General features: G+C 38.0%; 3 protein-coding genes across 7 annotated transcripts in view; 2 read left to right on the top strand and 1 right to left on the bottom strand.

Moving 5' to 3' along the window:
• The window catches only part of LOC103148221 (laminin subunit alpha-5), a 30,938-nt gene extending 23,186 nt beyond the window's left edge, over positions 1-7,752 (top strand). The window contains 10 exon segments of the mRNA XM_007566896.2: positions 898-1,059; positions 1,657-1,783; positions 1,870-2,015; positions 2,324-2,516; positions 3,571-3,708; positions 4,551-4,710; positions 4,805-4,935; positions 5,055-5,148; positions 5,220-5,339; positions 6,973-7,752. Coding sequence (XP_007566958.1) covers positions 898-1,059; positions 1,657-1,783; positions 1,870-2,015; positions 2,324-2,516; positions 3,571-3,708; positions 4,551-4,710; positions 4,805-4,935; positions 5,055-5,148; positions 5,220-5,339; positions 6,973-7,121 — 1,420 coding nt within the window. The 3' untranslated portion in view covers positions 7,122-7,752.
• A 13-nt stretch (positions 7,753-7,765) lies between these two features.
• LOC103148187 (proteasomal ubiquitin receptor ADRM1-like) lies at positions 7,766-17,781 on the bottom strand. 4 transcript variants are annotated; one of them, XM_016679021.1, is made up of 10 exons: positions 17,763-17,781; positions 12,305-12,527; positions 11,159-11,275; positions 10,868-11,078; positions 10,323-10,404; positions 10,106-10,245; positions 9,653-9,790; positions 9,414-9,571; positions 9,236-9,338; positions 7,766-8,078 (listed from the first exon to the last, which is right to left on the bottom strand). In XM_016679021.1, exons 2-10 carry the CDS (start codon positions 12,512-12,514, stop codon positions 7,990-7,992), a joined length of 1,248 nt encoding a protein of 415 aa, XP_016534507.1. In that variant the 5' UTR covers positions 12,515-12,527; positions 17,763-17,781; the 3' UTR covers positions 7,766-7,989. The 4 variants fall into 4 exon arrangements, with proteins under 4 accessions (XP_016534507.1, XP_007566902.1, XP_007566904.1 ...); XM_007566840.2 differs by lacking the exon at positions 17,763-17,781 and adding an exon at positions 13,589-13,651; XM_007566842.2 differs by lacking the exon at positions 17,763-17,781 and adding an exon at positions 13,589-13,651 and having other exon boundaries at positions 10,323-10,401.
• LOC103148186 (dnaJ homolog subfamily C member 5-like) lies at positions 14,202-25,388 on the top strand. Of its 2 annotated transcripts, XM_016679030.1 has the most exons (6): positions 14,202-14,414; positions 20,392-20,542; positions 21,546-21,759; positions 22,400-22,571; positions 23,161-23,285; positions 24,319-25,388. In XM_016679030.1, exons 2-5 carry the CDS (start codon positions 20,436-20,438, stop codon positions 23,256-23,258), a joined length of 591 nt encoding a protein of 196 aa, XP_016534516.1. In that variant the 5' UTR covers positions 14,202-14,414; positions 20,392-20,435; the 3' UTR covers positions 23,259-23,285; positions 24,319-25,388. The 2 variants fall into 2 exon arrangements, with proteins under 2 accessions (XP_016534516.1, XP_007566901.1); XM_007566839.2 differs by having other exon boundaries at positions 23,161-25,388.
• Positions 25,389-26,213: the final 825 nt, after the last annotated feature.

Genomic DNA, 26,213 nt, shown 5'->3' with positions numbered 1-26,213 from the left:
ATGGACTGTATGAAGTGGTGCTTTTGTCTGAATTCCTTGATGTTTTAGCTCCACAGCCCCTTCTTTTACCCTTCTTGCCGCATTCAGACATTTTTGTAGTTTGACAGCAGCTAATGCTATCATAAGCTAACGCAAGAACATCACTGAAAGCAATTGGATAATGTGTTCCCTAAGACAAAAATGGCAAAAACATTGCTAAACGTTTTGTGTTCAGTTTTTTCCAAAACAAAGTACAGTTATGTCCTCAAGGAGCTAACAGCTAGCACACTGCGATAACGTAACCAGAAGCCACGATGCTACCGCTAGCAAAACAACAGCCATTTATACACACAATAAGATAAATAGCTGGTAGCTTAATCATTACAAAGACTAAAAAGCAGAAATTCAACAGTAACTAATTTAAATCTCGTTTTATTTTTTATCTTAAAACACAAATACTTATTTTACAGTTTATAAGTGTTTTAAATAATATGAAGCAGGCTTTTTGGATGGTGAATAAAATAAGTAGAATTGCTTTTGGAACATAATAAATTGAACATTGACAAACATATTTGATGTATTGATGATTCTGATGGCAGTACTTGACATTAATGGTTTCTCGATGGTTTTATGATGTAAAGCACTTTGAACTGCTTGTTTACTGAAATGTGCTACACAAATAAACCTAACTGATTGATTAAAGGGTAATATATTTTTTTTTAATGTTAATGTAATAACTTAAGTCTGAGGACAAACAGTCCTAACCTCAAATCATGAAGAGTTAGGTGACCTAGAAGTCACAAAAATGTTTCAGTTGTTAGGAATTTGACTTGGACTTGCTCCTCAAAGACTTGAGACTTGTGAATATCTAAAGCTGTTTTGTTGCTACAAGTGTTTGCTGACTGTCGGCTTCCACAGGTTTTATCTTTTAATGGACGACATAAAGGAGAGCAATGGCGGTAAACCGAACATAAAGCCGCCTGCTTACACGGGTCCTGAGGATGTCACTTTCCTGGGAGGATTACCTCAGCAAAACGTCGACAACCTCACAGGATGCATCAGCAATGTCATCATAAAGAGGTCTGAAAAGCCCTACGGAGAGAAACCATGTCTTCTTACAGATTATAAAAAATAACCTGACAAAAAAGGTTTTTAAATGATGGTCGTACAACTTTGACACTAACTTTTGATTTTGTGTGAATACGGCAGGCCGTTTTAACATAAAATCAGTTTTAAAATCAGTTTTACCAGTTTAATTACAGATAATTGAGAGATATTGCTGGAAGTGAATAAACAGGAAGTTCTTTACAGATTTCTGAAGTGGTCTTAAATTGTATGAATTAAATTAATTTATTTAATTTCCATTTGGGATCAATAAAGTATTTTTGAATTTGAAATTAATTTTGACTCCTCAAAATGTAATTGAAGATATTTAATTATTATTCCTACTAGTGGGGTTGAAGATGCTGATTTCTTACCATTATGGATTGTCAAAATGTAGTTTTGTCTAGTTAGATTATTTTTTAGATATCCTCCATAATGTAATTATGGACAGTTGGACAAAAAAAACAACAGCCTGCCATACATCAATATTTGCTGCCTTTGCATATAACTAGGATGACGGGACTGCAGTTTTATAAACAAAAAGTAAAATATGTGCGTGATTTTTGCATCCAGGTCGAAAGGTGATCAAATGGTGGAGAACCTGCTGAAGGTGAACGAAAACGAGAACGTTCTTCTGTCCTGTCCAGCAGCAAAAAAACCTCAGCAGATCATTGCAGCGGAGCCGAGACGCAAACAAAAGGTACAGTACAAACACACGATAGCTCTGCTCCTCCAGGCAAAAAGGAACCGCCGCTTTTAGAAACTGTAAACACGTTTCTGTCTCAGGGTAATCAAAAGAAGCCGTCGAAATCTCGCAGCCGCAGTACCAGGGAGTCCTGCCAGGGGGAGCTGTCGCACCCCGAAAGCAGAGCGACGCATTTCAGCGGCTCCGCCCACAGCTACCAGAAATACGATCCAGTGGTCAGAACCATGTGAGTGTGAAAGTCCAAAAATGTTCTAGGAAAACTACTTGGAAATAAAAAAAAAACTCCTGAAATTTTAGACTAATTCTAATTAATTAGAATTTTTTTGAATTAAAGAAAAAATATTTGCACATTTTTTTCTTGCAAATCTGTAACTTTCTTTGGAGAAATCTTTTCTAGAAAATTTACAATAAATCTCAAAATCTGAATTTTAAAAAAAAATATAACTAGTTGCTGCCAAACTCTATCTACAGCGGCCCTGATATTGCATGTAGAGGAGCCCTAAATACTCACTAATTAAACTGATTTTTCCTCAGTTCTCATCTGTCGTTGGAGGTGAAGATCAACTCCTCTGATGGCTGCGTTCTGTACGCAGCCAGCAGGCAGCATGGCGGAGCGGCCATGTTGCTCAGCGTCCTAAAAGGTCACCTGATCCTCTCAGTGGAGTCACCCAGGAGTAACGTCAAAGTGCGCAGCTTGAACAAATACGACGACGAGCGGTGGCACCCGGTACGGTCTTCCACGCAAGATATGTACATATAAAGACAAATAACTACATTAAACCAGCTAACCTTTCTTAATTTTTACTTGCTTCAAAATACTTCCAGAAAATTGGTACACTTTTTATAAAGCGTGGCGGAGAAAACAGAATGTTGAATGCTTGGGAGACAACTTGGTCACATTATAAGCTGCTTTCTTTCTGAAGATATTGATTTATTAATCCTCCACCACAACAATGATGAGTACCACAGGCTTTAAGGTTTCCAAAAACAATTATTTATGAAAACTGTTCCTGTTCCAGAAAAAATAGTTGTTGTTCCACATTAATGACTTGTTTAAGAGTTTCAGGCAAATAAAACTCGTTTAGAGCAGCAAATGTTGCACGACTTTTTGAAAAAACACAAATCATAATTTAACATAAATAGGAAATTTGTTGTCATTATTAAAGAATCACAATTTTATTTATATTTTTAGTATGTGATATTAAAAATAGTATTTTAAATATTAATTTTACAGTAGTACTTAAAATACTATTTTAAATAATACTTAAAATACTATTTGAATAAAAAATTTAACACAAAATGTAACAATATTTAAATTAGCATTTAAATAGGATTTTAAAATACTATACAAGATAGTATTTTTAAATAGAACAGTATTTTAAAAGTGTTTAAAATATTATTTAAATAATAATTGACTCTCTACATCCTTATTAAAAAAAAGGATGCATCTCTTTTCTGGGGAATAGAAAAAAATAAGTAAAAAAATAAAAATGCACATAGAAAGACAAGAAAAAATTTATCTAAAAACCTTTTACTAGTATTTTTAGTGTCATTATTTATGGAAATTCAATGTAAATATTGTAGAAATAAACTCAAAAACTGGTAAGATATATTAACAAACAAGTTTTTAATTTAAAAACATCAGCTGGTTCTTCATTTTTATCCAAAGTTATTAAGAGCCACCAGCGGCTTGAAACCCCTGATCTAGTCGATTACAATATGGGGGAAATCATGAAAGTATTGCTTCATAAATGGACTCACCAGATGTTCCTCTATCACAGGTTTTCATTAAGCATGAAGGGAATAAAGTCAGTCTGACGGTGGATGGCATCAGCGGTCGAGCTAAGAGGATAGCCGGAGGCGGAAAGATCCGGATCAGCGGACCGTTATTCATCGGAGGAGTCCCGGCCTCAGTGAAGGTTAAACTTACTTATTTTAAAACTCACACAGCTAGCTTTCATCATTCATATGCTCAGGATATGTTAAAGTATTAAATGTTATTTTATTACTTTCCATGTCTGGAGGAGTCAAAGTATCGTAAAATGTCTGTTTCAGGAATTGTATTTTTTTCCAAATAAGGACCTAGATGCCTCTTAATTCCTGACTACAACGCAGGGCATTATGGGAAAATACAAGTTAGCAGGAGAAATGGCTCGAGGCCTTTAGTCACGACAAAAGAGAAATCCTACAACCGTTAAAATCTGATACCACAACAATTTTTTTTCTCATATTTTGTGAAGAACAAAGTTGCACTCAGTGTCTTCTCCAGAGGTTTTTTTGTTGTTCCCTTCAGTGGTTCTTGGCCCAGCGCCGCCACAGGCCAGGAGGGAAACGGATTGCTCAAAGGGTTTGGATCATTTGACACGGTACAGTGTGAAAATGTAACCATTGTTTCAACTGAACCAAGTCTACTGGACTATCAGGTGTGAAAACACCCTTAGAAACCGGGTCAGGGTTACGTATTCCAGAGTCAAGCATGAGGCCGTCTGTCCAACCCTAACTGGGTCATCAACAGGACAATGATCCAGAACAATAGCTCTTCTTTAACTCTCCCACAGTTTTAGTGTGACAAATGTCTGGGTCAAACAACAGACCGTCAGTTTCCGAAAGCAAGCGCACACGGGGTCAATGTGACCCAAAAAGACCACGAGGGTTTAAGTCCCACTGAGGATAACTGGCTATGTTCTGGAGACAGAAATAAGGTTAGAAAGGTGCACACCTTTATCAGACGTCATTCTCACTGTTTGTGTCTGAACTCCAGCCGAAACGTTTTGATGGTTTCATCGGATGTGTCAAGGACCTGAAACTGAACGCAGTTCCTGCAGGAAGCCCATCGTTCAGCCAGGGGGCGGTTCCATGCTTCCAGAACCCTCTGCAACATGGAGCATACTTCTCCAAACAGGGAGGACACCTGAAGATTGGTAGCTACCCTCCCCGTCTTTTCCCAGTTTCAGCTGTTTGAAACCTTTTTTGGTCAGAGTATCCACTGATTGACATGTCTCTGCCTCCTGGCAGATGACTCTTTGGTTCTGGGTCGAGACCTAGAGATCCAGCTGGAAGTTCGACCCGCTTCAGACTCTGGGCTGCTGTTATATGCTGGAACTTCATCTGACCAATACCTGAGCTTGTTCCTAAGCCAGGGAGAGGTGAGTAAAGGTTTCCCCAAGAACAAGAGAAACAGCAGGAAGAAGGTGGAGATTTTTCTTGTCGTCGTTGTTCAAGAAATCCTAAAAATAAAACCTGAGGAAGATGTTTTTGTGTCTAGGTGACTGTTTCAGTAATCAGTGGCAAAGGTGAATTCTCTACCTCACTAATGCCTGAAGAACCTCTGTGTAACAGGCACTGGCACACAATCAAAGGTGGGTTTACAGCAACCAGTCATCTTCCCCAAACAGAACCGCTCTCCGTTAATGCTGATGTATTCTTCCAGTGGAGAAGAGGAACAACGTTCTGAAGTTGTTTGTGGATGGAAGCGCAGAGAAGAGCACGGGCCCCAAACAGAACCGTTCTGCAGGGACCAAAGCTACCATGTACCTTGGCGGTGCACCAAGTGAGTACAATATCACAGTTCTCCGCACAATTTCAGGGTTTCCTCTTTGTCTTTAAAGAAAGTGTCTGCTAATGCTCACACATATCCCAGCCACAAGTATTTCTGTGGCTGGGATATTGAAGAGGATATTAAAAAAAATCTAAAATCAACTTTTTTGAGCTTCATGCACCTCCCCGCATCTTCATGCTCAGCTCCTTCAGACTACTGGCAGCAACATTAGCAAATACCTGGTGAGACTGCACATCTGCTGAACTACTTCTCAGTTCAACGCTCCTAAGAGAATGGATGTAAACGGCATCACAGAGAAGCGCTGTTGAGAAATCAAAAGATTTTGACTTCACAATTTGACAACTTAAAATTGACCTCCATCTCTTTAAGTTATGTTTGATATGTACAGCATTTACAAAACTGAAGGTAACATAGTTGCTTGTGTAATGTAAAATAGGTGGAGATGCTATGGGTCAATCATATCGCAATTTCAAAGTTTTCTTGATATTGGGGGCACTGGGCCACCCTAGATCTGCTGCTTGTCACTGTACAGAACTAAAAACTGAAGGAGACAGAACCTTTTCTTCTGTGGTTCAATGTCAATGTCTGATGAAAATGTTCTCCACTTAATGGTTTGAAATTCCCCACTTTTTCTTTTAACACCATAATAGCTTAATGCATGACAAAACAGAGGCCCATTATGTAGAAAATTTGATATCACCCTTAATTATCCAGTCTATTAATATAGGAGGGGATGCATTTTAATTTCTGAGCCTGCCAATATCTGCATCCCCTGTCTATTGTCCTATTGATATGAAACTTGTACTAGTAGCTCATAGAACAAGCGTGATTATGTAGAAAAGGTGAAATCCCTCTTTGCTCTTTATGTCTCCATGTTAGAAGGGATATGCATTTTTGGGAGTCAATTATTAACCCCCCAGTATCTGCATGCCCTATGTATTTTCCCAAAATATTGTCCTATTGATATGAAACTCATACCAGCAGTTAAGAGAACAAATATGATTATGTAGAAATTATGTTTTTTTCCTACCCTATTTCCTTCCCTGGGCCATTAGTGCCATTAACTCTTCTTACAGGGCTTGCTAACTCTCTTTAGTGCCAAGCTTTTCTTTGCACATAATGTACCTAGAATCTTATGGGGCAAAAGAAGTGTAGCAAATGGCGATATTTGCTACACAGATGCAGAAAAAGCTAGCTAGCTAGCTAGCTAGTTTGCTAGCTGCTAGTTAGCGGTAGCGGCAACCGCCTGGCGTCACAGATTGCGCGTGACTCAAACTTTTAATGGAAAAGTCCCTTGTAAAAAATAAAACATAGAATATATACGTCAAAATAGTACTGCCTTGACAAAATTTAAGAGCCTTAATTAAAGTATTTACGAAGATAATATTGCTTCCGCGATCCCTAGTGACTGGGTCCTCCTGCTTCTGCAAAAAATAATCTTCTAACGGTTATTCGGCAGATTTTCCTCCTCCTTTGAAACGCTGTACAGTTTTATCTAATTTAACATCTGGCTTCTTCTTATCATTAAAGGGGGTACTTTTTTTTATCAAAAGAGCAACTTCAAAAATGAAATAACATACGCCCGTTTTTCTAATCACTCTGTAAACTTTCTTTTGTCCGCCAGGTGGGGTCGCAGCGGCCAGCCATCCTAACGGGTTTCCGGTGTTCCACGGGTGTTTCCGCCATGTTAGCATCAACCGTCGACCCGTGACGCTGTCCGGACCGCTGTCTGTTCACGGAGCCGTCGGAACCCGAGGCTGCCCTCACATGTAGAGCCTTCACATTCCCTGACAGCAAAGTACTGGTGGTGGGTGTCATGTTACTGTAGCTAATTTAAAATATATATTAATATTTATTTTATTCTTTGGGGGAGAAAAAAAAGCATATTTTATATTTTCACGTTTTCGTGCCATGTCTGTAATTATTTTCACATAAAGATGCACTGATATAAAATTAAAATGTAAAAAAAAAAAATTAATAATACTCCAATTTTGCGATATTTCATGAAAGTGTTGTGTTCCGACTTCCATACACTAATATTTGACAATGGGGCTTCATGAACTGGCTAAATTCATAGAAATTGATGGATTCATTTTTTTTAATTGAGCTAACTTAAATAAGCTGTTAAATTTTTGTAAATGTAAGAAAATTTTCAGTTTTTTCAGTCACACAAAAAATCACTGCAAACCAATAATTTTGACCTTAAATCACCCCTTCTCTATAATTATTTACCTTTTCTTAAACCAACTTTCTCATATGATCTGCACCCCTTTTATTTTTGAACCCATGTAACAAACAAGAAAATGAAGCTTTTTTTTGTGTGCTAACATTTTTAAAGTGTCTCAATGAATAAGCTGCAACTCCCAGCCCTCATTTGTTTGAATAAAGTCTTTTTCATATAAAACTAGACGCTTAAGTGTTTTTCAGTTTGTACTTTAATAAAGATCTAGTCCCAAAAAGCCAACGGCAGACAGTACTTCAACCGCAGAAAGGAAAACTTAAGGCTTAGTCGCAGCAAGAGAAACATCTACATGGTGTAGAAACATTGCCTTTGGTATATAAAAACATTTAAGACAATGCTGAAGTGGGAGGAAAAGTAAACAAAAAGTAGAGAGAGCGATGGGACTTGGCAGGCTGGTCTCTAATCTAGACTCATGTCTTCGTCATCTTCTTTCTTCTCTTTGGAGTCTCCTTTGCTGCCCTGCATAGCTCTGGCAAACGCTTCCACGTCTGAAGAGGAAACAGAAACATGTTTGAGATGCAGAAAGACCAGATTTCTTAAAAATAGATGGACTAATGCGTCAAGGAGCTGCCTGCCCCAAAAGCAGTGGAGACCGTCTGAATTTCAGATCTAACCGCTACATCAATGCGTCATGTGAACTTTAAGATGTAGCAAAAGACCCCAGAAAATGCAAATTAGTCGTATTTCCATGTACTAGGTAAGAGCGAATCAACCAGTCTACGTGAAACATAGAAATTTTAATTTTGCAGTTTCTATCAACATTTTCTAATGCAATACTTCAGAAAGCACATAGAAACACAGCTAAGTTGGATTTAAAAACAGAGATTTACCTTAAATATTAGTTCCTGCTCCTTTGGCAGCTAAGGCAGGAATTAGCTCAATTTGGAAAATGACTAGTTAAAATCTGTTTGTACGATGGAGTATACCTAGTTCCCGCAAGTCTGAACCGGATGTGATCAGCGCCATCTTGGTAGGCAAGCACAGCACAAAGCATAGATGAACCATGGCTTCCAGAAAAAAAAATGGCTGCCGTCAGCATCAACCCATATGAGAAAGATGATGGAAACATGTCAGACGATGTGGACGAGTTGCCTCCGATCTACTGCAGTTCACCAGCCAGTGAACAGGAAGAGTGCGTACACAATGGAGGAGCTTTGCGGCTTGAAATCCACAGATGGATACAATCAATGTTTCAACAAATTTATACAGATCGTACGAACTCTTTGTGGGAATAACAAGGTTCTGCTGTCTGGCAGAGTAACTACATGTTCGCCTCAGCTATCAGATAAAAGCTACATTAGCTAAGCTAATTTTGCTAGTTTGGCAGTTAATGTCACTGATATTTATCTTAGTACTAAACAGGTAGGTAGAGGTCAAAACAGAGTTACAATGTGCTTGCATTGTGTACAAATTAGATATGAATGAGGCAAGAGCTTGTTCTACTGTTGCCATAGCAACTGCCTACCAAGATGGCGGTCAGTAACGAAGATCCCAGAAGTGACACGTCACATAACTACGCATTAAGGCCGTTATAAAGGGAAAAAAATTGTAATTTAGTAAATATCTGACAATAAAACATTTTAAAATTTATTTTAAATTTACAAAATAAAACTTTCCATGATGTAAGGGGGTGTGTTTGTCCTACCTCCCCTGTTGGCAGCGTCCACAGCTTCAGCCGACAGACCGAACTGATTCATCAGCGGGCCGAGCTGCCCCGAAGCCAAAGCGCTGCTGAACATACTCATGGACTGAAGTCAGACAGAAACCAGAGTCAGAACCGAACCAAACAGATGAAGAACCGTCCATGCCTGGTGTGGTTCTACCTGCTGGAACTGCGGCGAGTTCAGGGTGTTCTGGATCTCTTCGGTGCTCTGCAGTAGGCTCTCTCCGCTGGGGAGGAAGGGGAGGAGCCTCTGCTGGACTTCAGGGTTGGTCAGGATGGGAGCCATCATCTCCGGGGTGCAAACGCTCGCCAGGTCCACTGGAGGAGACAAACCACATCGTTAGCTGGAGCGTCCTCCGTCTCCCTGCAGCAGCAGAGCGAACCCGACGGCCTGCTGACCTGCAGATCCCTGCGCCGCTGCAGCGGCTGCAGGAACGTTCATGTTGGCCAGGATGCTCTGCAGGTCGCTGAGCTGGATGGGCTGGTGAGGAGGAGGGCTTCCAACGGAGGCCGGCGTCACAGGGGCCTGAGCTGGAGCTGCAAGTGGGGAAAAAACAGCAAGGAGTTCAGGACAGAGACGGTCAATTTGGTTGATTTAAAACAGGAAATGCAGCAAATGTGGTAGTTTTGTCCCCAACTGAACAGAGACTACTAGACTTTCACATGTGAAAACAACATGAATTTAAAATCAATCCACAGATGGCGGCGTCCATTATTAATTTGGTAAACGGGGAGCTGCTTTGGGGTCGTAAATCGTTCACACAGAAGTCCGATTAATTGGTAGCATGAACTACTAATTAATCAGAACTGGGCATCGAGATCTGCAGTGAGACAGAATTAAGGTGGTTGTACCTGGAGCAGCAGGGGCAGCAGCAGCAGTAGTGGCAGGAGCGGAGGCGGCAGGAGGCGTAGGCGTGGCCGGTGCTTGGGTGGAGCTCAGTCTCGGGGCTGCAGCTGATGAAGAGGCGGCCGTGGCTGCTTGGCTTCTAGAGCTGAGGTTAGCATGGAGACCGGGAGTTAGCGTCACGCTAGAGGAGGAAGTCTCGACAATGCAGAGGTGAGGTCTTACCTGGATGAGGAGCTGCTGGCGGGCGGGCCGCCGCTGCCTAGCAGGTTCGCCAGTCCAGGTCCGGCTAACGCTCCCAGGCCTCCTTACACAAACCAGAACAAATCTATAAAAGCTGCTCTGATGAAGCATTCAGGCTTTACAACAGGCCTGCACAATATAACCCATCACAATCGTCATGGCAACATCAATTTCAGCAGGCACTCATTTCCCTCGATTCCCCATTTGGTGATGACTAAACTAATAAAACATGGTGGTGAAGGAAAAGAAATCCGAAAAAACTGACTCCATTGGGATATTCAGCGAGTGACAAAAAAAAAGGAAAAAAAAAAAAAAGTGTTTTTATTGCAATTTTGTGACGCATCGATTTCCATACGGCTGAAAAACCACTTCATCCAAGGGCAAAAACTTTTCATTTAAAAAACTTGGAGGTTTTTTTTTTTTTTTTTAAATTAAGCAAATTTATTTTCTTAATTTCAGTTTGTGCAATTCTACGGCTAATAGAGACACAGCTAGTGAAAGCTAAAGCGTTACTCAGAGTGCCTCACCCAGTCCACCGAGCCCCGTCGGACCGATCAGCTGCATCAGCTGGTTGTGGCTCATGTTTCCCAGCAGGTTCTGCAGGCCACCCTCTCCGCCCAGCGCCGACAGCTCGTGGCCGCTGCCGCCTCCGCTGCCCGGAGCGCCAGGAATGGGAGGGTTGTTCAGGAACTCGTTCACCTTACGGCAGAACTCCTCATCTTTGTCCGTTTTGGGCTCCTGAGTTGACAGTTTGAGAAGTTAATCATGTCTTATATCCACTTAGATTTCCATTCAGCAGATTAGCAGCGTCTTCCCACCTGCATCCAGAAGAAGAGCCTTTTGGAGCCAGCCTTGAACTTCAGCACATAGACGCGTCCCGTGGTGCACTGGTTCACTCTCTTAAACTCACAGTCATCAGGGAAGATGATCAGATCCTGCAGGACATTTCAGTTCTGATTTAGTTCTACTGGAAAGTAAGCCTCATAATCAGCCCAAAAATGATAAAGATCAGATTTTCTTTATTATTTACTTTAGTCTGTTGAGTTTTTGCAGAAAATCACCCAGCATTTTTTTTTTTTTTTGCTATTGTGAGTTTATTCTAAACTTTCAGCAAAAAATGGTCAAAAACATTGAGTTTATGTGATGCTAACTCCCACCTGCAGGTGGCAGTATTTCTTCTACTTCACTGCTGCCTCTGCCTTACTTATCAGGTGATGTGGCAACAATGAAACCACATTTAAATAAAGAAATTTATCGCAAAAATATTGTATTACAATTCCTTGTAAATATTCTTAATGCACAAAAAGACAGAAATCAGATATAGTTTAATAACTTTATTATTTATATCAGCCACTTCATTTTTTGGGCAGAAATTCAGTTAAAAAAAATTTAATATATCATGCCTGAATTCTCGCTATTGCATAAAGTTTACTGCAAATTTTACGCAAAAATTGTCAAAAAGATTTGGTTTAAGAAATGGTAACTCCAACCTGCAGTATTTCTTCATTCTACTACACTGCTCCCTCTGCTTTACTTCATATCATGTTATAAATATAAAAAGCAACATTTAAATAAGAAAATCTATCTCAAATATTTCTCAGTTCCTTGCTAATATTCCTAGAGTACCACCACAATCAGGGATTTTGATTGCAAAAAACCCAAAACCAATTATTAAATCCTGGGACAGTTTTAAGCGTTACGTTTGTAAATGAAGAATCAAAGCATGAATGTTTTGCCAACCCACAGCAAAACGCATCAGAACATCTCAAGTAACGAGAAGGTAAGGAAATTATTTTGGTTCAATTTAGTTTAAAATAGAAAATACATTACTATCTACACATAATATGACAGCACTGTTAAGTGAAATAATTTCCAATCACATTATGAAAGTAATAAACATTTCAGATTTCACTGAATGTGTTTTTAAATTATTTGCTTAATTTAAGGATAAAATCTTCACTTACATCATCAACGTTCCCGGTGGTTCTGTCCTTCCAGCAGAAATGGATCAGGGAGTCATCGGACTGCTGGATGTACACCAAGCCCTTGCGTTTGTCGGGCGTAACCGTGTTCCCCTTCAGGCTCATTTTACCAGCACGAAACTCCACCAGGTACTTGCTAGAGCTTCCCCTTGAGCCGCTGACCAGACTTGGAAACAGAGCACCCGACGACATCTTTACTCCCAAACTGAGGAAAAAAACAACAACGCCACAGCAACAACATGTCAGTTTTCTGAGGTCATGTCTTTTACAGAATCAGTTGCCATCTTGGTCCAAACTGCTGACTGTAGTTTTTTTAAATGTTAAAAAAAAGAAAGACAAGAAATGTAAAATTATTTATTCATAAGAAGTGGTCAAGTTAAATAACTAAGATTTTATTAGAGATCAAAAATGTTTGATCAAACATCTGTCCATAATTGAGCACCTCTTCCTCGTTATCTGCCAAATCCTACTGAAATCAGTTAATTTTCCCATATTCATCACAAATTATAGCAAATTACATTAGCTTGGTGTTTGGTTAGACATTTTATTAATTTGTTAAATTTAAATTGGTGAGTTTTTTACAGCTGGATCATATGGGGGGGAGGGGAGTTGCGGATCGCCATATTGGGTTCTACAGCCGGGGTTGTTGATAAAACCCAGATTTCAGGTTGTGACCCAGTTGAAGTTGTTTACAAGAAAGTTGTTCTTCAAATGCAATCAGAACCTAACTAAAAGTAAAAATCCTACGTACTTTTTCTGCAAAGAAAAATATTGCTCATCTTAGACACACATCCTTGACTGAACAAAGAATTACTTTTTAATTATAAACAACTTTCTAACCCTCCAGATAAAGAACAATGCTGTAAAAGTTAGCTTTGCAAAGCTATCTGTCAAACGTTTTCTGTTTTATCTTATGACTAACACCTTATGATTTAATTTAGTTAATGCCTTGCTTTAACTTGTGCGGTGAGTTTGCGTTCACTAAATTAAATTTTAACAGTTAAGCCACGAAGTTGTCGTTAGCTGTGTGTAGTTCTGGTTGTCTATGCTAACGTTAGCCCATGACATGGCTAAACAGATGAACGACTAAAGGCCAAAGTCGTGCAGAACAACCACCTAAGTTGTTCAAGGAAATAAACACACACACAAGACTCCTTTAAAAATAACAAACTTATTTTTTTTTTTAAACTTACATTTAAGTAATTGCGGCTAAATCTTGAAATATCTCAGAAGTTTTCTCTCCGCTGCGTCTGTTACGCCACTTACGTAGAATGAGTGAACTTCCTGTTCATCGTGGACGCGCCTGCTGTGAGTGGATGCGCACGCATTTCGGAGTTTTATGGCAAGCCTTAGCGTCAACAATAATACAATCCAATTTAAAAAACACGTCATCGATTCCAAAGGGAAATTAAATGTTGTAACCCATATTATTCAAAGTTTTTTACAAATATATGTGTACTTAGATGCACATAAATATGGCAAACCTTATCATAATTTACATTTATGAGTTGTTCTAATGAGTAAATAATGTGCTTCACATACATGCTAATGCACGGTGATAGCCTAGTAATACAACTGTTTTGAACAAACTGTTATTTTGTTATGCAGAACTTTTATCATAATGAGCAGATTTATTCTCACAGAAAGTGAGCTTTTCTTACCTCAAAATTCCTCAATTTTACAGCACATTTATCGTTTTTTTTTGTTGTTTTTTTGTTTGTTGTTTTTATCTTGGATTTATGTTGACGTGGACTTACATTCATAACGTTGAATAAATAAAAAAGGAATACACACACAAAAAAAGTCTAACTTGAAATGTCACAACTTCGGATTTACGGATTATTGTTGATGCTAACGGCTTGCCATAATGTGGGAGGAGTTTTCCTAGGGATCGCTGTCACGGACTGACAGGTCGCTCCCACCCGGTGTAGCCGTTAGCTCGGCGGTACTTTCTGCTGCTGCCTTGTCTTGGAATGCTTTAGCGGCAGAGAGCGAAGCGAAAACTGAGATGCGAGAACAATAAAACTCCAAGTTGGCTTCGTTCAAAAAGGAAAATAACAACAGCCAAATCACTCCGGTTGGAAAGAAAGAGGTAAGAAACGCACAGAGTTAGCCCAAGGGGCTAACATTAGCCAGCTTTGCTGCCCTTGGATTAGTTAGCGAGCAAAGTGCTAAATGTAGGCAAGGATATGGACTAGCTAAACACCCCTGTTAACAAACATGGATGCTGGTTGCTTTCGTTTGATGCGGTGCTTGGAGATTATCCGCTTTAACCACAGTTTGATTCCGGAACCAACCTGTTTTTGGTTCGCTTCTCAAATCTTTGCTCAGTTAAGTTATAACTACAATTCGGAATACCGCTACTTCCACTATGACAGGTTTAGTTCTTGTAGTAACCTGTAGTAGTTGGGAGATAAATCTGGATTTACATTCTGCGCTTTTGATGTCTCAGCTGACGTCTGTGTTTGAAACGTTAGGAGAGACAGGTGCATTTAGGCTGATGGATAAATATGGCTTTTATTTTTATGTTTTGCCTTTTCAGCTGCTACAGAGCAGTAGGAGACGTCACTGACTTTGTTTCTAACGCATTATGTTTGAATCGTGATCGAAATAATTCACGAATTAAAATAAAAACTTTTTTAAAGCCGGTTATTTATTTAGATTTGCAGATATTTTCCTATCTTTGAAAGATTTCGCTATCCAGGATATTCAGATTAGCTAAAAAAATAAGTTATATGTAACATACACTTTATTCCCTCAGTAGCAGTCACTGGAAATTCACCAATCAGACATAAATGGGAATAAGTGACTAATAAAATGCATCAAAGCAACATCCCACCATTTTGAATCTATAAATATAACCAACATCATGTTCTCTTTGATGAGTTTAGGCAAGGGAGATGTTGTCTTGCAATCCCTTCATTTTCTATTTGATTCTATCAAGGAACCTGTGGTACATTTTTTGTGCAGTTCTTGCAGTTCAAATTTCCCTGTATGTGAGTTTAAAACACCTTTTTAATATTCGATTTCACTTTTAAGAGGAACAAGAACATGTGAATAAATAACGGAAGTGTTTGACATTTTGTTTTTTAGATTTTATTGTTTGTTTTTTAGGATTCTTTTTCATCCAACCACAGTCCTAATTAAAGGTATTTTTTAAATACATTGAAGTTAAACAATTAGTTGCTTTTAGAGCAGCAGATAACGATTATTTGAGTTATCAAATATTCTGACGATTAATCAATTAATCAGATAAAAAAATTGAGACATTCTGCTTATTTTTAATGTAACCACATTAGTCTTAGAAATACATAAAAAAATTCAAATGAAGAAATGAGTCAGTTAATTTTTTAATAACAAAATAATCCTTTTACTCCATACATTATAGCATAACGTTCCTTTGCTTGATTATTAACATTTTTTGCTATTCTAAGGCGTTGTTACCTTAACTAATGGGTGCAGTGTAATCTGTTACTTTTTATAATAAATTGATTAAAAATTGGACACCAATAAGTGCTTCATCAGATATTTATTTACAAAAATAGAACATGTGGTAGAACGTGTTTACAGACAGTGTCTTTTCATCTTAAATGCAAAATGTAAATATTTTTATAGTTTTGGCTTAATTGTTGCTCTGACTGTACGGTTCTTTTAGCAAATGGTTGTTCTGTGTTCGGATTAATGATTATTTCTTTACTAACTTAGTAGATGATTGTTACAATAATTGATTAATCACAATCAGTCCGATTAATCGTTTCAGCCCTAGTTCCTTTTAGATATTTTAAAGTCCAAAATGAATGTGCAATTATGTTTCTTTAGTTGCAACTTGTAATTTATTAGAAAAAAGCAAAAATCATATGTACAAATATGGCCTCAGCTAGTTAGAAAATGGTTTATATCCCAGTAGGATCTGAAGGAAGTATCACCAGAGTGTGAAAACTGAAAGTTAAAGCCAATCAGTCACATGCAGCTGACATGAACCTGGGTGAGGTTTAACAACAGCTTCCGACTGTCAGCAATAAAAACTGTAACTTGACATTGTAAATGCTGCAATAAAAGACAGAAGGAAACCAAGAGCAGCTCTAAATAGTTGCTCTAATAGTTCATTTTAGTTTTACAGCCATTTATAAAACAAAACTGCACAAATATTGGTAATATAAAGAATCAGGAGCAATAAAATCTCACAACAATTCAGAACCTCAATGACACAAACCTAAAAGAAGCATAATAGTATAAAATGTATACTATTACACTCCAATAAGTACAAAAAAACCTCTAACATAGAATCCTAAAAGTCTGTAAACTTTGAGCTGATCTTACATGGATCTAAAAATTAACTCAGTAAAATTCCCCTGCGGTCTTCTGAATAATAGGTTACGAAGGTAAATCCATATGCAGTCATTCCAGGTTGCTTTAGTAGAGATCATTCCTCCTTTGTGCTGCGCTGTTGGCGTGTCTGCATCCATTAAGAAAACCAACGAGTGAATGCTGACAGAGTGCCGATTCACCATCCGCTAATGAATTGGACTGGCCGTTTATAGCCAACGGAGGATGAATCTCTGTGTGAAACACGAAGTGCTTTGCTGGCACTCTTAATTTTAAATTAATTAGAACTTTTAAATTAAATTAGTTTTGCTTCAAATGTAATCACCAGTTTACTTAAGTAATGACTGATTAATAATATGTTAAGCCAGTGGTGACCAAAATACCCAAACTGAAAGTATTTATTCCCCATTTAACAACACAAAAATATAATTACAAAACAATAAATACAACGTTCACATAAATGTATACACTTATTTACCTTTGAGATTTTCTTCTACAACCTTTGCTGTTTAGCCAAGTGAAATGGATGGGTCTACCAAAGTCTGCGTTTGAATGGCAGTGGCACAACTTATTAAATATAAAAATAAGGCCTAACTAAGGAAAAATTCTTTGTGTTTTACTTAACATTTTCCGCTTAAGAAGATATAAACTTTAGAGATGCACGATATATCGGCACTACCATCGGTGTCTGCCGATATTAGTAATTTTTTAACATATCCATATCTGTCCGATAAGTGAAACTGGGCTAATATGACCAACTGATAATTGTTTTCATCTTGTTGCTGTCTGTTTCTGGTCAGGTTTTTTTTTTTTTTTCAAAGGTGTGGAGATGTGCAGAGAAATATTTATAATATCGATAAATACCATTATTGGCATTAACAGCAAAATTAATATTGGCCCAAGTTTTCATATCTGTGCATCTCTAGTAAACTTACCACGTTAAATTTTATCCTAAAAGAATTTACAAAAATGTTGGATGGCTAAATTCGTGCCATTCTTAAATTATTGGTCACCAAAATGAATTCAAAGGCTGCACTTTGGACATTATTATTGATAATTATTGATTAGCCTTTTGTTTTAAATACCTGAAATTCTATCAAACTAGTGGTGTGACCTTTCCTGTGTTCTGTTTTATCCTGTTTTCACTCCATGTTATATTTTATTTTTAAGCTGTTATGAGGCTCAGTGGCAAAACATGAAACTCCACAAGTTATTCAGCAAGCTGTTGCTAGGTAACCAGGAGTTACCCAGCAGGTCGTTGCTAGGTAACCGAAGAACAGTGAGTCAGTTGAGTTCACCAGACTTTAATTCCCTGTGAGCAATAAATGGAAGGTGAAGGTGAAGATATTGGATATTCCATTAGATGTATTACCTATTGAAATTGATCTTGTGTTTATCATATTATTGATTTACTATTCAGTGCTGCTTTAAACTAATGGATCGTTGCTGATTGCATCATTTTGTAGCAGCGTTTTATTCGTTGTCATCTCTGAGGAGCCAAACAGAAAGTCATTCTGCGTCATCTTCAGTTGAAAGCAGAAACTGAGGTTAGATGAGTTTGGATAGGAACCCAACTATTTTTTTATCTGTGTTGATTCTGCATTTCAAAACACTTCAGTCCTCAGTTTTATGCTGGTTTTCATTTTGAGCTGCAGGTGAAACGGATCAGTTGGAGCTCAGAATCAGAGCGGACGTTTAGTTTGCTGTGTGTTTACAGCAGCTGTGTTTACTTTATGTTGGTTATAACAATGAGGTCTCTTTGCTGATTCTAAATAAACTTTAAATCCTAATGAACATTTAACACTGGACCTGGAAGACGTTTTAAACATCCAAAATAAATAAACAAAACAAGAGAAACAACAAACAAAATGAATTATGAAGTAAATTATTTAGACCAAAGCACCAGACTGAAGACTTTTACCATTCAGCTTTTGGTAGGAAAAGAGAAACGATAAATCAGACAAAAGGGAATTAATGAGGTAGTTTTAATTTATTATTGCAATTAATTGATTTATCATCCCAGACAGAGGAGTTTGTCCATCTCAAATCCAACCGTACTGAACCAAACTTGAACCTTTTTAACCTCCCCGTTTATTCAAACATATGTACATGTTTCCCTTATTTCTTTATTTTAATCCGTCTGTGAAAATGAGTTGCGTTAAGACGTAAAAAGTTTGTAGAAAGTCTCCCAGTTACAGACAAACGTTGGCCAGGTGAAATGTGATTGGCCGCTGTGTGAAGCGTCCTGAACGGGTCAGACGTGATCGTTCACACACACCAGAACGGTGTCAGTGTGCCGGTAATCCCGCCGCTCCTGATGAATTGTCCTCATTGGGTAATCCTGGCCAAGGAAGGGCGGAGAATTGTGTTACTTCTGGTTAATCTCCAGAAGTAACACAAGAAGTGCATGGCGGCCAATTCAGTACTGACCATATGGCGTCACGACGGACTCCTCAGAGGATGGCTGGTTCTTGTTCAGTTCTCTCTGACTCCATCTGAATACAGGTTTTGGTTTTTCTTCAGATTTTTCTTTGTTTTAAAGGGGACATTTTTATATAAAATTCACATTTTGCACATTTTTGGGTCTCAACAGCTTCTAAAGACTAAGAGCTTAAAAAAACACCCAGCTGTTCTTTTGGCACTAAGTTGATGTTTCTTTCATTGTCTGGAAATGAGTCGTTTCCAAAAAAATCCTGCCGTTGCCTAGCAACCCCAGCAGAACTCCAGAATGTTGGGTCAACTGGATTTATGCGCCAAACAATGGCTGCTGGAAAAGACAAGTGTTTTGTTGTTGACTTATGTTGAGAACGAGGATCTCAATCGATGAATCATAATTTGTATTGACACACGGAGCATAAAATCAGCCAAGAAAAGCATTCAGACTTTACTTATTTTATTAACTTTCAGCGCTGAAAGGAGACGCTTTACCATTAGAAGAGTTTCTAAAAAAGTCTGTGCAGCGTCTCCTTCGTTCTCAACACTTACCATCCAGAAATCACTTGCTGCATTCTTGTCCATTGTGCAGGAGGCTCCACTTCTGCTTTTCAAAGATGATCACAAATAATAATCTACAAATGTAGTAATTGATTAACTGGAGTGAACAGACTCAAAAAAGAAACATTTGCTAGAGAACAACACACTGAGATCAGTAACCCAAAGCTTTTCAAGAAAATAAAGACATTTTGTATTTAAGATGGAAAAAGAAAAACTTTGTAAATATGTTTTACCCAGAACTCCCCATGTGGCAGTGTTAGATTCAAATCGTTCAAATTCTGTAAAAAAAAGAAAAAAAAAGAAAAAAGTGTATTACGCACCTTTTGCTATCCAATTAATTAGATTAATTATTCATAAGTCTTTTCAGATGTTGATGTTTGAGGTATTTTGCATCTTTTGGTACAAATAAGCAAGTGTTCACTAACGTAACGCTGTTGTTGAGTTTTAGGCAATAATACATTTACTTTCTTCATTAGAAAAGGAATTTAATTGTTTATTTGTATCTTTTAATATATTTCTAATATTGTATTAATAAAGCCTGAGGTGAAGAATATGCAGATCTCTCCATCCTATTTATCGTCAAAGTAATCAATATTTCTGATGTTTATTAATTATTTATCCTGAGTTGCAGGATAAATCAGGGTGGGTTGCATGCTGATATTCTGTAGCTGTCTGCAGCAGCCTTCAATATTTTAATATGATTTTTTAAATTGAATGTGTCCTCCACTGTTTGTTTTTGCCTATTCAAGGGAGAAGCTGAGTGAGAAGGGAAGAAGAGAGCAGCAGAGCGGCCATGGACCACCAGCGGCAGAGGACTCTGTCCACTTCAGGAGAATCACTCTACGTTGTCCTCGGAATCGACAAGAACGCCACAACAGAGGACATCAAGAAATGTTACAGGTGTGCAATAATGTCAACAAACGGGAAGGAAATCCCTCTGTTGCTGTGATGTTTTCTACCACTAGAGGGAGGCAGGGAGCTGTAAGACAGGCTTTCTAAACGTCATCCAGCCTTTTGTCCCATCATTAGGAGACTATGAGAGGGATTTCAGAAACAAACAGGAGAACATTACTCATGTGAAGTGGTGCAACTAACCCTGAGACATCATAGGGATTCTTATTAAATGCAAGGTTAAGGAGAGGAGAAGGCATGTTTGGTACCAATACTGGAGCATCCTGACCCAGTTAGGCCTCCTTCCAATTCTGCCATGAATAAAAAGTGAGAATCTTGTTCCTAGGTCTGGTTAAAGTGCCAAACAAAACAAAAATAATTTATCTAGTTTGGGATAAAGGTGCCAATAGTGAAGGATCCTTTGGTACCAGTCCGTTTGTGTAGAAAGTCTGGTTCTTTTGTGGAGGTGAGAATGCACAACCGGGCCAAAAAGAGCAAACTCCAGTCCGCCGACAAACCTCGGTTTGGGTTCGGTTGAAGTGAACTCTGGTTTGGTTTGAATCCATATGTGAACTCCAAGTAGACCAGAGTCCGCTCCAAAAGCAGGAAGTGGACCGCAGGGCTTTCTGGGTAAATACAAGCAAAACAAACTCGTTAGCCTAGCATTAGCAGGAGAAATGACTATGATCATTAGCAAAGACAAGGAAAATCGAACAACTGCTAAAATGTGATGCTACTCCATTTTTGTGGAAAGCTGCGCTTGGTGTCTTCCGAGATTTTTGTGCCGTTTCCTTTATGTGCAGCCATTTCCTCTTGGTGCAGCGCCCCCACAGGCCAGGAGGGGAACAGGTTGGGTTTGTGTCATTTGACTTGGTGCAGTGGGAAAGCGAGCCGCAGCAGCTGAAAATGTAACAAATTTGGTCACCAATCAAACTGATTCTACCAAACTATCAGGTGTGAAAGCAGCCTGAATCAGAAATCTGATGTGTTTCTTCATTTTTTTAACTCGCAGAAAACTGGCGCTGAAGTTTCACCCCGACAAAAACCCGGACAACCCGGACGCGGCTGAAAAGTTTAAAGAAATAAACAACGCTCACTCCATCCTGGTGGATCCCACCAAGAAGAACATCTACGACAAGTACGGCTCCCTGGGCCTCTACGTGGCGGAGCAGTTCGGAGAGGAGAACGTCAACACCTACTTCGTTCTGTCCAGCTGGTGGGCCAAGGTGACCCACTGCAGTTTGTTTTTTATTGTAGATGAAGAGAACCTGAACCCTTTTCCAGCCTCTTTTGCTCGCTTTCCTCCCAATCACAATATCCAGGGTTTGTATGGAGGCTTTGAATCCTTGAAAATGGTCCTGAAAGTGCTTGAAAATGCTTGAATTTTTATTAGATGTTTCAAGGTTTGGGAAGTGCTTGAAACTCTTTAAAATACTTTATATTCAAACTGCACAGTTTTGTAAGGAATTGCAGTTTAACGCTTGATTAAAAGCCTACATTTAGAAAGCATCATTTACAGGTAATAAAAAGACTTTTTTCCTTTCTGTCAGAAGTTAAATCAAACTAAACTTTTCTTGTTTTTGATCAGTTAGAATTACAAAAATTATTTATATTTGCTGAATGTCAGAAAACGTAGCAAGAACATTTTTTGAGATTTGTTTTGTAACTTTCTTTTCTCAAATTAAGTCTTTAAAGGTCATTTATTTTAACACAATTGTTTGGATTGTTTCAGTGTGATGAATATTTGTTATTTCTAACTGACTGATTATTTTGGGGATTTTCTGGGGATTTGTTTGTGGCTTTAAAAACAGCGCTTTGGATGGACATAAGTTGTGATTTCTCACGTTGTGACCTTTGCCCCCCCAGGCTTTGTTCGCCTTCTGTTGCCTGGCAACAGGTTGCTACTGCTGCTGTTGCCTGTGCTGCTGCTGTAACTGCTGCTGCGGTAAATGTAAACCCCGGCCGCCAATGGACCAGGAGCCCGAGTTCTACGTGTCCCCTGAGGACCTGGAGGCCCAGATGACTGCAGATGAGAGAGGTGAGGACCGGGACGCTACGGCAAGCCGTCTTACCATAAAATCTGTTTCCTCTGAATGTCCGTGATCACATTCTGGACATCTGTCCTGAATGGTAATTTAAGATATCTGCAGTTAGTTTCTGACTAGTAAGGTTAATAATTCAAGATATCTTCAATTACATTTTCACGAGTCAGAATTTGTTTCTAAGTATCTCAAATTACGTCACCGGATTTGTCATTTACATCCATTTTATACCTGGAGTGTTGTTTCGGTTATTTTATTTAGTCTCCATGGCAACCATGCAGCTGTGTAAAATGGCTAGGTGGATTTAGCCCCGCCTTTGAGGCGCAGCTCCTCCTCTAAGCTTTCTTTTCTTTCCCTTTTTACTTTCTTTTTATCTTTTCATTTTCTTTATCTTGTTTCTTCCTTTCTTTTTATTTTTTTCCTTCTTTCTTTCTCCATTAGTTGCATTTCGCTGCATCTGCTCTTCCTGTTATCAGCACATTCAACATAAACAACACAAAATAACATAAAAATTAATCAAATAACAAATAAACTCTGATTCTTTTTGAATCGTTGACGTTTTTCTTGTTTCTGTTTTCCTTTTAGACGGCAGCGATCCCATCGTCATGCAGCCGTCATCAGCCACAGAAACCACCCAGCTCACCTCTGAAGCGCACCAAAGCTACAAAACCGACTCCTACTAGACACACACACACACACACACACACACAGCAGAAAGAGGCTGCTAGGGCTGGGATATCATTAATATTTGTCCTACACATCAGTGTCGGGTGGATTTAGCTGCACCAACTCTAACCCACTCCCTCGTCTTCCTAAAGACGCTGAAGCTTTTTGGCCAAACTTTTGCCGCTGTTTCAGTTTCAGTTGTGTTGCTTTGAGCTTTGTGTTCAAATCTCTGTTAAAATATCACATTTTTGTGGCATTAAAAATTAAACTGCAGTTGAAATTAATAAACTTGTTTGGAATATAGAATAATTAAAAAAATGGACTGGCAAAATTTTGCCAAATCAACCCTAAAAGTTGCCAAAAGTTGACCCTGTCTAGTTGCTCAACGCCGTTTTGAAAACGTTTATTTTCTGCACCATGTGTTTTTTTGTACCGTTTGAGTGTGTTGCTCTTTCAGCTCTTGGCCTTTTTTTGAGTCTGTCTGCGATTCAGCAATTACTACATTAATCCAATAATCGATTAATGGTGATTAATTTGATTTATTGCCTTTGCTATCATCATAATCTGGAGAGGGTGTTGCTCCATTTAACGCTTAGTTGATTTCTAAAATAGATTATTGCTATAATCGATTGATTAATTTGATTAATTGTGTCAGCCAATCATGGTCATCAGCTGTTCCAGCTACACTGAATACTTCCTAACGATTAATCCATTACTCAGTTGACGAATATTCAATTATCGATTAATCATTCTGGCTCTAAAATGCTGGACTTTATATTTGAGTAAATTGTGTTAACTAAATCTTTAATATGTTTAACAGAGACTGAATGCTGCCTTTCTGAACTGCACCTTTTTATTTTCTTCACACTAACAGAATGTGCTCAGAAAAACTGACATTTTTATTTAAATTTTAAATTAAAACTAAATAAAAGCCAGATCTGAAAGGATATTTAGGAAATCCAGCATTAGTTTCCGAGCCGCTCTGATGTTTCTCAGCAGATCGGGATATTTTAACAGAGAAAAGCTTCAGATTTTGTCTCCACTGTGTGTAAAGATGCAACCCAGCCCTAACAGCAGCTCATACACACACACACACACACTCACATCCCTGCCAGTTTTCCACTTCCTCTCTTTTTCAACCTCATCCTGCAGATGAAAGTAGACGTGAGCGCTCCGTGTTTTTTAAACCTTCAGGTATGAAGTTAGAGGAAGAATAGGGACAGTAGCAAATTAATCATTTGTTCCAGTAGCTTTAATTATATCAGCCATGACCCATCAGAACAAAATCAGCTGTAAAAATTGAATTTTTCCCTTAAAAAAACTACTTTAATAGAGATGAAATATCTTACTTTATGCAATAACGTTTAACAGTTTTATTTAAAAAAGTGGTTTTCTTTGAAGATGGGAAATTATTCCACCTAATTTGAATAATTAATAATAATTTAATGTCTGTATAATCACCAGCATTACTTTGAATGCCAGACTATTCTTCCTGAATCTACAAAAACAAATTATGGAAACTTTCCAGTTTAGTTATGGGATTATGTCATTCCCATCAGATTTAAGAACCATTTTGATTTGGGTTTTCTGTCTGATCACATCTGATTCTTCCTCTTCTCCATTTCTTTTTCTTCCTCATATGAAGGCTTGTTCAGTGTTGAAAACAGAGGCCACAGAAACTCTGCTGGTTTCAACCGGCCTCTTTGTTATTGTAAAATAGCTCTAGAACAGTAAACAAGCGCCCCCTAGTGGCCATCGGTGCGAATTTATACACTGATTTGACCCGGTTTTTTTAGTTTTTGTTTTGTGAAATGGTAAAAATGCTGTACATGTTGTGTAAAGTTACTGTAGATTTTACTGTATTTTTGTTTGTTTTCTTGTCTGCATCTGTATTTGCTTTCTTCTTGTTTTTGTTTTCCTTGTTTATGTTGTTCATGAAGGGATGATACTGATATCCAAAGTCTTATTTAATCGTGTTTTCGTAGAAAAGCAGTTTACAACAATCAATCTCATTAAGCGAGATTTATTTATCCTACATAAACCTTTACGCAAACCGAATAAATTTTATAAAACCGGGTGTTTTTTCACTTTGATTCTGTTCTGTAGCCCACTGCTACCGCAGCGTGTTAGGGGCAGGATAAGTAGAATAACAAAAAAGACGAGAAAATTTCTGCAAGAAAAAAACAAAAAACTGAAATTTTCTAGCAAAAAAAAGTTTAAAATTGAAAAGTCAAAAAATTTGCTAGAAAAAACTGAAATTTATCTAAAAAATTACAAGAGTTTGAAATGTCAAAAAGTTGCTAGAATATTTACATTTTTAGATTAATCTCTGGAATTTTGGAGAATTTATTTTTAAACTTCTGTGTTTGAAAAGTTGAAAAATTTGCTCGAAAGATCCCCAAAATTTTCAGATTAATCTGAGAATTAAAAAAAAAATTAGAACATTTATCAGTTTGAAAAGTTTAAAAGTTGCTAGAAAAAAATAAATTTTGAGATTAGTTTCAGGAATGCTAAAAGAAACTTGGAAATTTCAGTTTGAGAAGTCAAAAATTTACTAGAATAAAACAAAAATTTTGAGATTAAGTTCAAATTTTGTTGAAATAAAAACATGTTGGAAATTGTTTTGGAAAAAACTCTGAAATTTTGTGAATAATCTCAAATTTGGTATGAAAAACTGAAACAAATGTTTAAAAAAATTTACTTTAGAAACTCAGATATTTCCAAGGTTTTTTCTCACAATTGTTTTTGTTTTTTGGCAGAAATTTCCTCCTTTTTCCTTTTTCATATCTATAATGTCCCTAATAGGCCGCCGTACATCGCATCACCTCCTCATCATGCATTCATGCATATCATGAGAAACTGCTCTGCTAAAATCACATAAATCTGCGAGTGTTTCAGGGAATCTGCAGGTTTCGCTGCTCTGGAGCGAATCCTGGCACCTTCATCGTTCAAAACATCGACAGAAAATAATC

The sequence above is a fragment of the Poecilia formosa genome, unplaced genomic scaffold (assembly GCF_000485575.1).
Source record: "Poecilia formosa unplaced genomic scaffold, Poecilia_formosa-5.1.2 Scaffold200, whole genome shotgun sequence".
In the NCBI taxonomy this organism is placed as follows: Eukaryota; Metazoa; Chordata; class Actinopteri; order Cyprinodontiformes; family Poeciliidae; genus Poecilia; species Poecilia formosa.
Note: the sequence above shows the minus strand (reverse complement) of the source record. Positions and strands in the feature narration are given on the sequence as shown.

Coding starts and splice junctions, on each gene's coding strand:
- LOC103148186 (XM_016679030.1), top strand. CDS start 20,436: ATGGACCACCAGCGGCAGAGGACTCTGTCCACTTCAGGAGAATCACTC. Junction 20,543..21,545: donor GACATCAAGAAATGTTACAG/GTGTGCAATAAT, acceptor TTTAACTCGCAG/AAAACTGGCGCTGAAGTTTC. Junction 22,572..23,160: donor GATGACTGCAGATGAGAGAG/GTGAGGACCGGG, acceptor TTTTCCTTTTAG/ACGGCAGCGATCCCATCGTC.
- LOC103148187 (XM_007566840.2), bottom strand. CDS start 13,650: ATGCGTGCGCATCCACTCACAGCAGGCGCGTCCACGATGAACAGGAAG. Junction 11,276..12,304: donor CCACCGGGAACGTTGATGAT/GTAAGTGAAGAT, acceptor AATGTCCTGCAG/GATCTGATCATCTTCCCTGA. Junction 9,791..10,105: donor TGCTGCCCCTGCTGCTCCAG/GTACAACCACCT, acceptor CCCCACTTGCAG/CTCCAGCTCAGGCCCCTGTG.